The sequence below is a fragment of the Mytilus californianus genome, unplaced genomic scaffold, assembly GCF_021869535.1.
Source record: "Mytilus californianus isolate M0D057914Y unplaced genomic scaffold, xbMytCali1.0.p SCAF_1, whole genome shotgun sequence".
NCBI classification, from domain to species: Eukaryota; Metazoa; Mollusca; class Bivalvia; order Mytilida; family Mytilidae; genus Mytilus; species Mytilus californianus.
Window position 1 is genome coordinate 30525864 of NW_026262581.1, and position 12757 is coordinate 30538620.

Below are 12757 nucleotides of genomic sequence, written 5' to 3' on the forward strand. Positions count from 1 at the left end.
TCAGATCTTTTAAGATTAGGTGCAATATCTCAATGCGAACATGAAGAGGGTGAATTTATTTCCAATATTTTTCTTGTTACGAAAAAAGGGGGAAAGTTCAGACCTGTTGTTAATTTAAAAAGGTTAAATGAGTTTATTGAATACAACCATTTTAAAATGGAAAATATCGAAACAGTGTTGAAATCTATTAAAAGAAATAGCTATTTTGTGAGTTTTGATCTTCAGAATGCATATTTTTCTCTTGCAATACATCCTTCAAACAGGAAATACCTAAAATTCGAATGGAATAAAAAGTTGTATAAATTCAATTGTTTATGTTTTGGTCTTTCATGTGCACCTAGAGTATTCACAAAACTTATGAAGGTTATTTTTGCACAAATTCGTAGACTAGGCATTTCAGCTTTTTATTATATTGATGACTCACTGTTTGAAGCAGATTGTGTTGAGAAATGTTTGAATCAATCGCAGATCATAATAAGAATGATGTCTGATTTAGGATTTTATATAAATTATGAAAAATCCAGTTTAATTCCATCAACTAGGATGGTTTATTTAGGTCACTTAATTGATTCAGTGGAATTTAAGGTATATTTACCTGATGAAAAAATTGAAAAAATGCTGAAGGCTTGCTCAGATGTTATAACAGCTACTTCATGTGGAAAGCTTACAATCAGAAATGTTGCTCATTTAATTGGTCTATTTACATCTGCCAGAAATGCAGTGAGACTGAGTGCTTTGTTTTTTAGATTTTTGAATAGAGATAAAGTTGACTGTCTGGTAAAAAATAATGATAATTTTGATTCAAAAATGTCATTGTCTCATGAAGCACAAACAGAAATTAAATGGTGGCAGGAAAATATTAACATAAAAAATGGAAAAGACATAAGACCATCGAAAGTCAGTTGTTATTTAGAAACAGATGCTTCAAAATCTGTTTGGGGTGCTACTTTTGAGAGTGTTCAAACAGGAGGTAGATGGATAGAACAAAAGTCTTGTCTGCATATCAATATTTTAGAAATTAAAGCAGTTTATTTTGCTCTTTTGAGTTTATGCAAAGATCTTCATGACACTCATTTGTGTATCAAAAGTGATAATAGATCAGCTGTTGCATATATAAATAATCAAGGTGTTTCAATCCAGTCCTTGTTTAAGATATCAAAGTTAATATGGCTCTGGTGTGAGGAGAGAAATATATATGTCACAGCAGTTCATGTTGTTGGTAAGCTTAATATCACAGCTGATTATATGTCTAGACATTTCAGTGATTCCACAGAGTGGAAGCTCCATGAAAAAGTATTTGCAAAGATTTGTCATTTATATTATGAACCAGATATTGATCTGTTTGCTACAACACTTAATAAACAAGTTTTAAGTTATGTGTCTTGGTTTCCAGAACCAGATGCAGTGGCATCTGATGCTTTTAGTATTAGTTGGTCAGATTTTAATCCACACATTTTTCCACCTTTCAGCATGATCAGCCGGGTGCTACAGAAAATCCAAGACGATCAGGTGAGAACAGCTATTCTCATTGTACCAATGTGGGCAACACAACCATGGTTCCCTCATTTACTAGATTTATTAATTTCTGTACCCAAAATGTTACCAAACATTCAAAATTTATTACGACTAGTTCACAACAACCAATTACATCCAATAAACAAGAATCTCTTTCTAGTCATCTGTACTGTATCAGGAATTACCTCAAAAACAAGGGGTTTTCAGAACACGTTATTAAACTCGTACGTAAATCTTGGAGAAATTCAACATCAAAGCAATATGATCTTGTTTGGAACAAGTGAATTATTTGGTGTAATAAACAGAAAATCAATCCCGGTTACCCATCTGAAAGTCAAATTTTAAGTTACTTATCTGATCTTGCTTACAGTGGCAAATCTTACAGTGTTATCAATACTCATAAATCTGCCATAAGTCAGAATTTGTCTTTATGTGACAATGAAATGATTTCATGTAGTACAGTTATTTCTCGATTCATGAAAGGTATATATGTTGATAATCCACCAAAGCCTAAATACACATTCACATGGGATGTAAGCATTGTTCTGAGGTTTTTGAAAACATTCTGGCCATTAGAAGAGCTGTCTTTAAAAAATCTTACATTAAAACTAGTGGCACTTCTTGCTTTATCTACAGCTCAGAGAGTTCAAACTCTCAATTGTCTAAAATTGAGCTTATTGGACAATTTTGGTGACTACGTTGTCTTCACCATTGATGAATTGACAAAAACATCAAAACCTGGTAAAAAATTACAAAAAATCAGGATAGATAAATTTAGTGATAAGGCTTTGTGTGCTATTAATACACTTGCATTTTACATAAAAACAACCTCAAAGATTAGAAAATCTGAAAGATTATTAATGTCTTTTAAAACTTATAAAGAAGTTTCTACTTCTTCTATAGCCAGATGGCTTAACGAAGTTTTGAAATAAATACTAGTATATTCTCAGCCCATTCCTACAGAGGGGCGTCTACTTCATGTGTAGTTTCATCTGGTGTTTCTTTGAAGGATATATTAACAACCTCAAATTGGACTAATGCAAAAACATTCTACAAGTTTTACAATAGAGATCTGCAGTGTTCATTTTCTAATGATGTTTTGTCAACCATGGATTAATATTTTATATTTGCAGTGAACGGAGTGACATTGACATGAGAATTGCGTTGGATGAACATTGATGTGATGATTTCGTTGGATGGACACTGTTGTGACTATTCTGATTGATGAAATAGAGACTATTGACTGTTTAGTGTTATGATATAGCAGTATATTTGAACTTTAATACATTTATTGTTTTCTGGTGGGATAATGTTATTTGGGATTACCTTATTAAAGGTTATTGATGGTATCATGTTTTATTCAAGGCCTTTTGTTATACGATTTGTTGGGCTTTAAAGATTCCCAATTAAACATGAGATAGCCTGGAGGCTATATGATAGAGAATATAAACCTCATCCAAGCATCCAAGGGATGTAATGGATGAGGATTATTCTCTGAATAAGCCGTAAGGCTTCGAGGGTTTAATTTCCCTCCCTAGTAATGTTGACCCTCCCTTATTCAACAAATCATTACTTTAAATAAGCACGAGGCAGGAGCACGCTCTTGGTTATATACTACCTGGAGTGGTCACCCGGATGTTTTTTATTTAAATTAGTTCTTTAAATAGAAAGGCACGTGGCTACTTTGTTGACACAAATTCCCAATTAAACCCTCGAAGCCTTACGGCTTATTCAGAGAATAATCCTCATCCATTACATCCCTTGGATGCTTGGATGAGGTTTATGTTACTTAATATAAATCATGAAAAATTTACTGAAATGGGATATTAATAGATACAAATTATATAAATATATCTTTCCAGGGGTCAATGAAAAAGGGAACTCTAACAAATGTGATTTAAACCTAGTTATAGCTTCTGCTTTTAAAATAAGAAACAATGAAGTAATTTCTAATTTAAAAAAAAACTTATCTCAGAATAAAATCTCCAGATTTTTGCCTGACATTTGACAGGCTATTGTTTTATCATTTTTATGTTTGTAAGCATATTACCTTTCCTATAATTTGTTTATTCATGTAAATGTTTGGGAAGGGTTACATGCTTGATAATTTACACAGATCTTAAAACAATAAAATGATTTTAAATTAACAGTCTAAAATTCCAGCAACTGTAGATTGTACAAACACTTCAAATCAACAATCTCTCAACAGTAAGGTGTTAGATAAGATACAAATGCCCCTTTTAGTTGAAAGGCTAGTTTTTACATGGATATTGAATGTTAAAGCAACTCTTATAGATATCAGTAACCTCCTTTCTCACAATGATAAGATTGCTATATATTTACAATTGATCATACATTTACAAAACCGTTTTTCTACTAATTCTTTGGACAGTACATACTTTGTCACAACCTTTTTTCCTCAAATCATTCTTTTATACATCATAGATGCATCACTTTTAACCATTGGTTCTTACTTTATATTATTACTCATACATTTGTATAACCTTTTCCCATTGGTCCTTTGGCCAGTAGCCATTGTGTCTAACATTAGGAGCACTTGATTTCCAATCCCATGTTTTTATTTGTGTCTGCCACTGATTGCCATAGTTTGCTTCAATGTATGGTTGAGTTGGACATGGCACCCTAACTTTTAAATCCAATAATGTTGTCCAACATAATTTAAATCTTGGAAATATATATCTGAAAAAAAATTGGTGATATTAAAGTCAATGTATGTTTTATAATATGTGTTTTATTAATGAAGCTACCATTTGATTTTTATGGGAGGGGTATGGGGAAAAATGTTGTCCTGCATTTTTTTGTTGTTGTAATCTATTCGGTCCTGCCTTTTTTTAAGTTGTAATCTCTATTCGATCCTGCCTTCTTTTTATTAGTTTATCCTGACTTTTTTTTACATAAATTGTCATCCTGCCTTCTTTTTTGCTCATAACTCCTGTCCTGCCTTTTTTTTAAATTTCATTCTAACACCCCCCCCCCCCCCCCCCCCCCCCCCATATCATCCATAAAAATCAAATGGTAGCTCCCTTATACACTTCCAGTTCACTGTATTACAAAAATTATGAAAATACTTGCAATAAAAGAGAAGGTATGATAAGACCACTGTTTTGTGCACTATAGAATCCTAAAATCAAAAAGTACTATACATCTAAATTTATTCATAACCATTCTCCATCTTTATATTCACAAGGCATTTTAAGTCTGGTCACATAATTGATTTCATACCTTTGAATTTTGTCTTTAAACAAAACATACTATCAAAATCTATGCATTTCAGGAATAAAACCACTAATTCATAGCCACATAGCTTTCTATGTTTAATTCTGCAGTTTCAAGCATTCATTGCTATTTTGTCTTATTAAAGTTCAAATAAAGTGACAGTCATTTCATGCCAAAACTATACCTTACCCTGTCTTGTGCTGAAAAATTCAACATACTGGTACCTTTAATTGCATATTAGAGCACACTGGTTCCAGGAAGTAGAGAAGTACAAAAACAGGTATTTCTGATCTGAACAACAGGGCAAATGTGCCCTCCTATCAAAATTTCATACTCCTTTTTATTATTAATAAGAAACTTTGAACAAGGGTCCTACCGTGATCCAAAGATCTTAAGCTTTCATTTCATACCAAAATTACCCAAATATTTTACTTATTGACAAAGTTACAACTATACGTAGGAACTATTTTGTTTCAATATGTACTATTTTCTTGTATGTTCTTTCAGACTGGGCCCAAATTAGTGGTTCTAACCTTAAACTGAAAAAAGGCCAAAATAGCCTCATTTTGAGATCTTGTCATTAACATTAGTCATTTATATAACTCTTATAAGAGATCATGTATTATATAATAAGATATTATGCTGCAAGATGTCTTATACTGTACAAAGATCTATATCTTCTTGGGCAGGGCTGTTTTCCCATTTGTGTCAAATAAGATTATAATTCTGACAAGTTTATGACATCACAAATGACATTTATGCACACAAGTGAACATATTATATCAACCTCTTAACTTGACAATGAAATAAACAATTTAAAAAGATTGAAGAAATTAAATATTTGAGCACGTTCAGGGGATAATAATGGCTCTTCTCTAACCTCACCCTTCCTGAATTTCAAACTGAAGATCAGTATTTTTCATCTACATTTTTCTTATTATTTCATTTTGATTTAATTCTTTATCAAAGAGGATTTACAACAGCTAATGGCTATAAGTGTTTTTTCACCATAAATACACAATCATAATTAAACAATATGGTCCCAAAAACGATTTGTTTAGAGATAAGACAAAAAGTACAAGTTCAGAAATGAAGATGTAAATTTCAAATTCATCCAAAATCCCTCTGTTATTCTCATTATTTATTACTATACCTTCTTTTCAAAGGAATAACAAGAAATGTATGAAAATGTTTCTCAAAGATTTTAGATTCAGAGTTAGTTAAAAATAAGTAAACTAAGCTTAAAAGAACCATGTTTGTAAACCCTTGTACCACTTTCAATTTACCAATGCAAGTATGAGGAAAGGCTTAAAAGTATCAATTTTTATATCATAAAGCATAATGGAAGAAGTTCATTGACATTTACATAGTTAATATGTAAAGTAGTCATACAACAAAAAAATAATTAAAAGCCAAAGCAACAGTATTTTACTGGAGTATTTTTAAATGATTATAAAACATGGATAAAAATGCATCAAATCATATAGCACTCACCTAAGTTTCTCTCCAGTTTCTGTCACTGTTGCAGCATTCCACATAGAAGCATCATCTTCATAAAAGAAAAATATGTCAAGTTTGACTTCCCCTGATAAGAATGCCATTTGATAACTGTCTTCTACCTGTAAAATTCATTGATAACATTAACTGAAAAAGAGAAAAGTTTTTAATATTTTCATTTTTCTCCCAAGAGAAGTAGACTTCACAAAAAACAAGTTTTACCATGCCACAAATGTGTGTGTCTGTCTCTGGTCTGTTCTTGCTCTTTGGTGTAAGTGCCTGTCATTGTTTGAAGACACCTTGGTGGATTAAATATGTCTATGTTTAGTGAAGTTGTGTTTTTGAGATTAAATAAAATAGATATTGCAAAATTTCACAATTTTTGCAAGTATTTCTGTCAGCATTATTTTATTTGGATATGAAAGTAGGATATTTTGTGTCCATAAACTTTTGAGACATATAAGGCAAAAATCATTTGGCTCCCTCTGGAATGTCTTTCATATTAAGAAATGGTTTCAATATAAACTTCAGATCTTTAACTGAAAATATATTCAAACTGTCTTTTTCATGTTAAACAATAACAAAAAATTCCATGCTCAGTAATAAAAATTAATAGTACTGTCAAAAGCCTGACAGATCTGAACATCAGTAACATTGTACAACTTAACATAAAATTCCAGACCAAATATCACATCAATCTTTGATACAGAAGCATAATTAGAGATGAATAAACTTACAGGTTTATATTTTTGCAAAAGCTATCCTCTAGCAATTTCTGCGATAATAAAAACATCCCAAACATTTCCGAATTTACATTACTTACTTTTCCAAATAAAAATCTAAGAGGAAGCCCTGCCTTCTCAAAACCTTGAACCATTTCTGGCTTATAATCTTTGATCCATATACCCAAGTCTACATCCTGTGAGTAAGGTATTATATCACACTGTCTGAACCAACCTGAAATAATAACCAGTGTTATTAAATCTAACAGTTATTTTAAGCATTTTATATTCTCAATAATTTATTGTAAAGTCATCAAAATTAAAATCTGAAAAGCATTACACTTGTTAACAATTCATTTATTGTGACAAACTTGGATAAGTCAAGGTAATTTGTCAGTCCTGGTAAAATTCCAATTGTTTAATGCATTTCTGACTCTGACGAATGGAATGATTGATTCGAAATCTTTGTTTACTGGAGTATGTTTTGAAGTTCTCTCAAAGAAAAATCAACATAAATTTACCTCGAATGTTTTGAAGTTTGAAGTACAAGAAAATTTGGAGGAGTAAAATCAAATTTGTAAGAAAAATTTATATTGTGCATCAAAATGAGTTTTCTTAATTAATGCTAAGACAACATGTCATTAAATTAATTTTGAAAAATCTTACCCAAGGTAGTACCACTACTTATCCAGAATCTTATACCAAGACCATCTAATACTTTTTGTGCTGTTGATATAAGTTGCCTTGCTTTTCTTTGGAAATGTATAGCCGCTTCAGATTTGTCTCTTGGGTTTTTCATATAGAAAGCTTCAGCTCTTGCATAGTTACATTCAATAAATTCCGAATGAGGCACTTGTTGTAGAAATGTTGTGATAGGTGATGGCACGTGTAACTGAACATTGTCTATTGTCTTCTTTTGTAAATTAAAACTGTAAATAAAATATATGATACATTTAAAGGATCACTAACATGCTTATCAAGAAAACATAGCATAACAAATTGTTAACTGTGAACTTACGTTTACCTGTATAGTGATACTATAACAGGGCATCATTGTATGACTTTCTGATTACTATTAGCAACAATATAGTGTTTAAATACATATATAGACTTCAAATCACATAACTGCTCTTTAAAACTCAAACTAGTTTAGTATGAAAATTGATCAACACTTTAACATATGATTTAGATCATATAGGTTCACTGGGGTATAGTAATATGGTACTTTCGACATGTCATCTTCTTGACATCCTTTGTTTGTTTTTTTTTTCAAATGGTAAGAAAACATTCTGAAAGAGATCCTAAGAGCAAACAAAAATAAAGTATGTCAAGTTATATAACTATTAGCTTGCTTACAGATCATATGCTCCAGCTGTTGAACCAAAAGCTATATCTGATGTTGCAATCTGTATTTGACTGTGCCATAAAAAGCCTGGTTTTCTGTTGTAAAACACAACGATATGAATGGTTGGTTCTGGGTATTTCATATGTTGAACAAAAATGTGTGTGGTAATTTTGACTGGTATTCTATTTTCTTTGGTATTAAGTGAATCAGGATGTTCATCCGATGAATCTACAGCTGAAAAACCATCCTGTCTTAACTTATGAACCATTAAAGACTGAAAATAAAAAATATATATAATGTTATTCTATTAGTTTCAGAAACTACATACAATATGCAATCTGATATCATATGTATACATGTATGTCAAGGACAATCAATTTCATCAACCCAACATCACAAAAAAATTACATCTATTGGTCATCTCAAGGTTAATTGACTATTAACACATCCAGAACTTGGACGATTTAAATAGTGCTTGGATTAAGACAGTGCAAATGATACTAACATCAACCAATACATGCAGAAATGTGACCTATAGGTTGACATGTGCTTATAAAAGGATTCATATTTGTGTAAATGTTTGTAAACAGAGACAGAAAAACAGTTATTTAAATTTTCTTTTTTCAGCTAAAAAAAATCAACTGTTCCCAAAATTATCAAACTGCAGTCAACATTACCTCAATGAATATAAGTAACCACAAACAATAGAAAACTATATCTAAAAGACACAATATTATAATTTCATTGAATATCAATTCTTTATTGATGGACATCTTCCTTTTCTTAACAACCAATAATCTTTAAATAGTATCAATAAACTTTTGTTTGTTTTCATACATTGCTGATGTAACCATTTATGTCTAACTGTGAAAAAAAGAACAATAAATTGTACATATATGTATTTACTATTGTTATATTTATTTACCAAAGTTTTGGACTGGTTTCCAATAATACCAAATGTAATAACTTTGTTATTATTACACAAATAAACACAATCTTCTTTTGAGTTGGTTCCAGCTGACACTGCTGATAAGATTGAAGGCTCTATTAGAAACAAGGGACTGTCAGTCCATGACTTCTGCAATAACTCAACCACTATCTAAAACATAAAGATTTAAAATTCATTGTGTTAATTTAATTTTCTTAAAGTCATATGAAACTTCAAATTTTAAAAAAAAGTTGAAAATGTTTTATATACATGTACTTGAATGGCTAGGTTTTACTATAAAACAAGTGTACATCAACTTTCTTGTAAAAATCTGCATAAATGTACTGCTATTGAATTATTGTCTTATTTTATACTAATTTGCAGATATTTTCCTGTATGCAGTGACCTTAACTTCAAGACATGTCGCTAGAACTTCAGCCACCTCACAGCACAAGTGCGAGGGGAAAACCAAATGAAAGAATGTAAACAAACTTGCACTTGCAATAGTAATAACTGATTCTTAAAGAACAAATTTAATACAACAAATCATTTCACATGTACAACTGTTCAGGAAAAGTTTTATTAACAAATTGGATCGGAACACATAGAAAATATAAAAAACAATTATCATGGCTCTTTCAATTCACTTATTTGTCACATGCTCCACATGCTCTATGTTGATTGTTTATCAATGTCACGATCCGGTAAACTTCAGCAACAAACTCGAAAGTTAATTAGCTTGCAATCAACAATCACTGAATGAAATGTTATTTAACGATAATACGTTATAAATTCATATTAAATATAATAAAAAACGTGCATGCAGGACTTAGTTTAGTATACCAGCATTCATTGGTTCAATAATTTAGATAACATTGAAATTACAAGAAACTCGTTTCATATGACTAACTATAAATAATTTATACAATGTAATACCAATACTTGATTTGTCTTTGTAAAATATTGTTACAAAACTGGGTCAGGTGTAACTATAGTGATTTAAATATCATATCACGGATGATGACATTCCTCCTAAGTTTAAATCCACTTTTCATGCTAAACTAGTAATTGTGGTGTTGCTGAACCTGAAGGTTTTTCAGATGTCCATAATGTTCATTTACTTTTCAGACATGAAATTTCCTATTTCATATTATAAAACTATTTCATTTACATTTTTATTCAATGAATTTTTTTGTAATTGATTTAAAAAAAGATTTTAAAACTAATTGTTGAATACAGATGATTTGTTCATTATCCTGCTGCTATTGAAATAATATAATTAATGCTTTCCTAAATTCTAATATCAGTGACTGTACCTTTTTATGAGTAGATTTTAGAAAGCAACATCATGAAAATTTGAAAGACATGAGTTCATGCTGAGGTACAACTTTCTATACAAATGCATACTTTACCTTGCCATTATGGCTATGGGTGTCTGCATCACCCTAAAACAAATAAACAATTTGTATTATTGTACATCAACATGATATATATTATACATGTATGTAGGTAGAAAATAAGCAAAATTTGGCATGCAAAACAATCTCTGTACTGCAATTTCAATGGAAAATACTGACATTATTAGAAAGCAACTGTATGTCTGACATGGTCAGTTTCAATTTCAATTTTGGCGGCTTTAAACAATTAATGTGTTGATTATGAGGGATGTATAATGGACATATGATGGAGATAAAATTGGAGATAAAATTTCAAATGTTTAATTAACTTAATCACCTCTTTTGATCAGGTTTACTTTTCTATAAAGTTGTGTCATTTTAAGTAAAAAGACTTGAAGCAAGAAAACAATCAAGGATTGTAACTCATTTGAGAAATGGTTCCCCATTTGGCCAGTTGAGAATTCTAGACAGTTCGGCACCCAGACAAATCGGCATCCGGACAAATCGGCACCCCAGAAAGACACTTCGGCCTCCAGACAAATCGGCACCTGGACAAATCGGCATCTAACATAGACAAATCGGCACCTCATAAAGATAACATCAATTATTAAATTTTTGATCAAAATAATTATATGAACCAAAAATTAAAGTTACCTGGCACTGATATAGGTATGTGGGCATGCCTATAATGGTTTACTTTTATAAATTGTAACTTGGATGGAGAGTTGTCTCATTGGCACTCATACCACATCTTCCTATATCTATGAACTCAATTTGCAACTTTAGTGTTAATATAGCAATTATTTTCGACTGTTTTTACAAATTACCAATTTGATTCCTGCACTATTTATGACATTATGTATATGGTATCTTCGAAGAAGTATCTTATGAAGTGGTTTATTCTTTTTGTTGTTTATTTGTGAAGACTGTATTGCAGCCAAGTCATTTGGGTAGCTGTCTTATTTGTGTGTATTCTTTTTCCTGATGCATGAAAATTGATTTTATAGATTTCACCATTCATGTACTAGTTTTAATTTATGCATAGTTCTATTCCGATAGTATTCTAAATCAATAAAACACATGTAGCATAGTTACTTATAATATTTATTTTATTAATATTTATTATAATTATATTCAACAGTTTATGGATGCATTAACAGCACTAGATTTGCATAAAAGGTGAACATATGATAGTAATGAAATATTTAAAATGTATCTACGATTATACTATTACTGTAACAATTCTTTTATTTTTCTTTATATATAGAGAGAGAGAAAAATGAGGTGTCGAATTGTCTTGGTCCCGAAATGTCCTGATCCCGAAATGTCTTCAGACCTGGGTGCAGATTTGTCTGGGTGCCGAAATGTCTTGTTACCGCCAGTTGAACCATAAATCTATTGAATATTGTTATTTTAACAACTTTTATAGATGACAGTTGAAATTTTTAGTTTTAACGGAGCCAAACATATAAAAAAATGAAAATGAACATATAATTGCAATGTTTTTTTTAAACTCTCATCCAAAGTGGTTTGGGATTTAAAAAATACCAGTCTTGAAGTTGAACTCGGGAAATTTTACCTACTCTCCACAGGTAATTTATGTAAATACCCCTCCTAAACTTTTAAATTTACCCATAACGTCAAAATAAGATTTTGAAACTGGGTTTGTGATACTTCTCAGCTATTCAGCTATTATATATTCACAGCTAATCAATAATTTGAGAGAGAGAAAAATATGTAAAATTATCTCCCTTGTTGAAATAACCGTTTGATGACCAATATTCACCTGGTTTGAACTTAAATGAATCAATACAAAGAATTGGAGGAGTAGAAAAAATGCAGCAGCAATGCAAAGGGGTTTAAGATATTTCCATCTCCTCATTATTATGGCTGTGGTGGGACATATTCTTTTAAACCTTCATCTGTCAAACTTGATGGTCGCTGACATATTGTAGTACCGATACAAATTACATGATAAAAAAGGGTTATTTGAATATGAAATAATCAGATGTTTTAAATTTGAATTTTTATTATTTCAAGTTATTGTATTTTTATAAAATTTTCAGTTATATATTAAATAAAGTTATTTATATCCTGTTGGAGATCAGCTTAAATT

At 30.7% G+C, this 12757-nt stretch overlaps 1 protein-coding gene across 1 annotated transcript; it reads right to left on the reverse strand.

The window, feature by feature from the left end:
* Positions 1 to 3634: 3634 nt before the first annotated feature.
* On the reverse strand, positions 3635 to 12588 carry LOC127701259 (ribitol-5-phosphate transferase FKTN-like). The gene is made up of 8 exons (XM_052205085.1): positions 12428 to 12588; positions 10657 to 10689; positions 9242 to 9415; positions 8328 to 8590; positions 7638 to 7900; positions 7073 to 7206; positions 6247 to 6371; positions 3635 to 4215 (listed from the first exon to the last, which is right to left on the reverse strand). Exons 1-8 carry the CDS (start codon positions 12521 to 12523, stop codon positions 3999 to 4001), a joined length of 1305 nt encoding a protein of 434 aa, XP_052061045.1. The 5' UTR covers positions 12524 to 12588; the 3' UTR covers positions 3635 to 3998.
* Positions 12589 to 12757: the final 169 nt, after the last annotated feature.

Bases quoted from the DNA above. Each gene is read 5' to 3' on its own strand.
- LOC127701259 (XM_052205085.1), bottom strand. From the start codon at position 12,523: ATGAGGAGATGGAAATATCTTAAACCCCTTTGCATTGCTGCTGCATTT. The intron at 10,690-12,427 runs GTGAATATTGGT...TATTTGTTTTAG, and splicing joins TTCATTTAAGTTCAAACCAG to GGTGATGCAGACACCCATAG. The intron at 7,901-8,327 runs GTAAGCAAGCTA...TTTTATTTACAG, and splicing joins ACAGCTGGAGCATATGATCT to TTTTAATTTACAAAAGAAGA.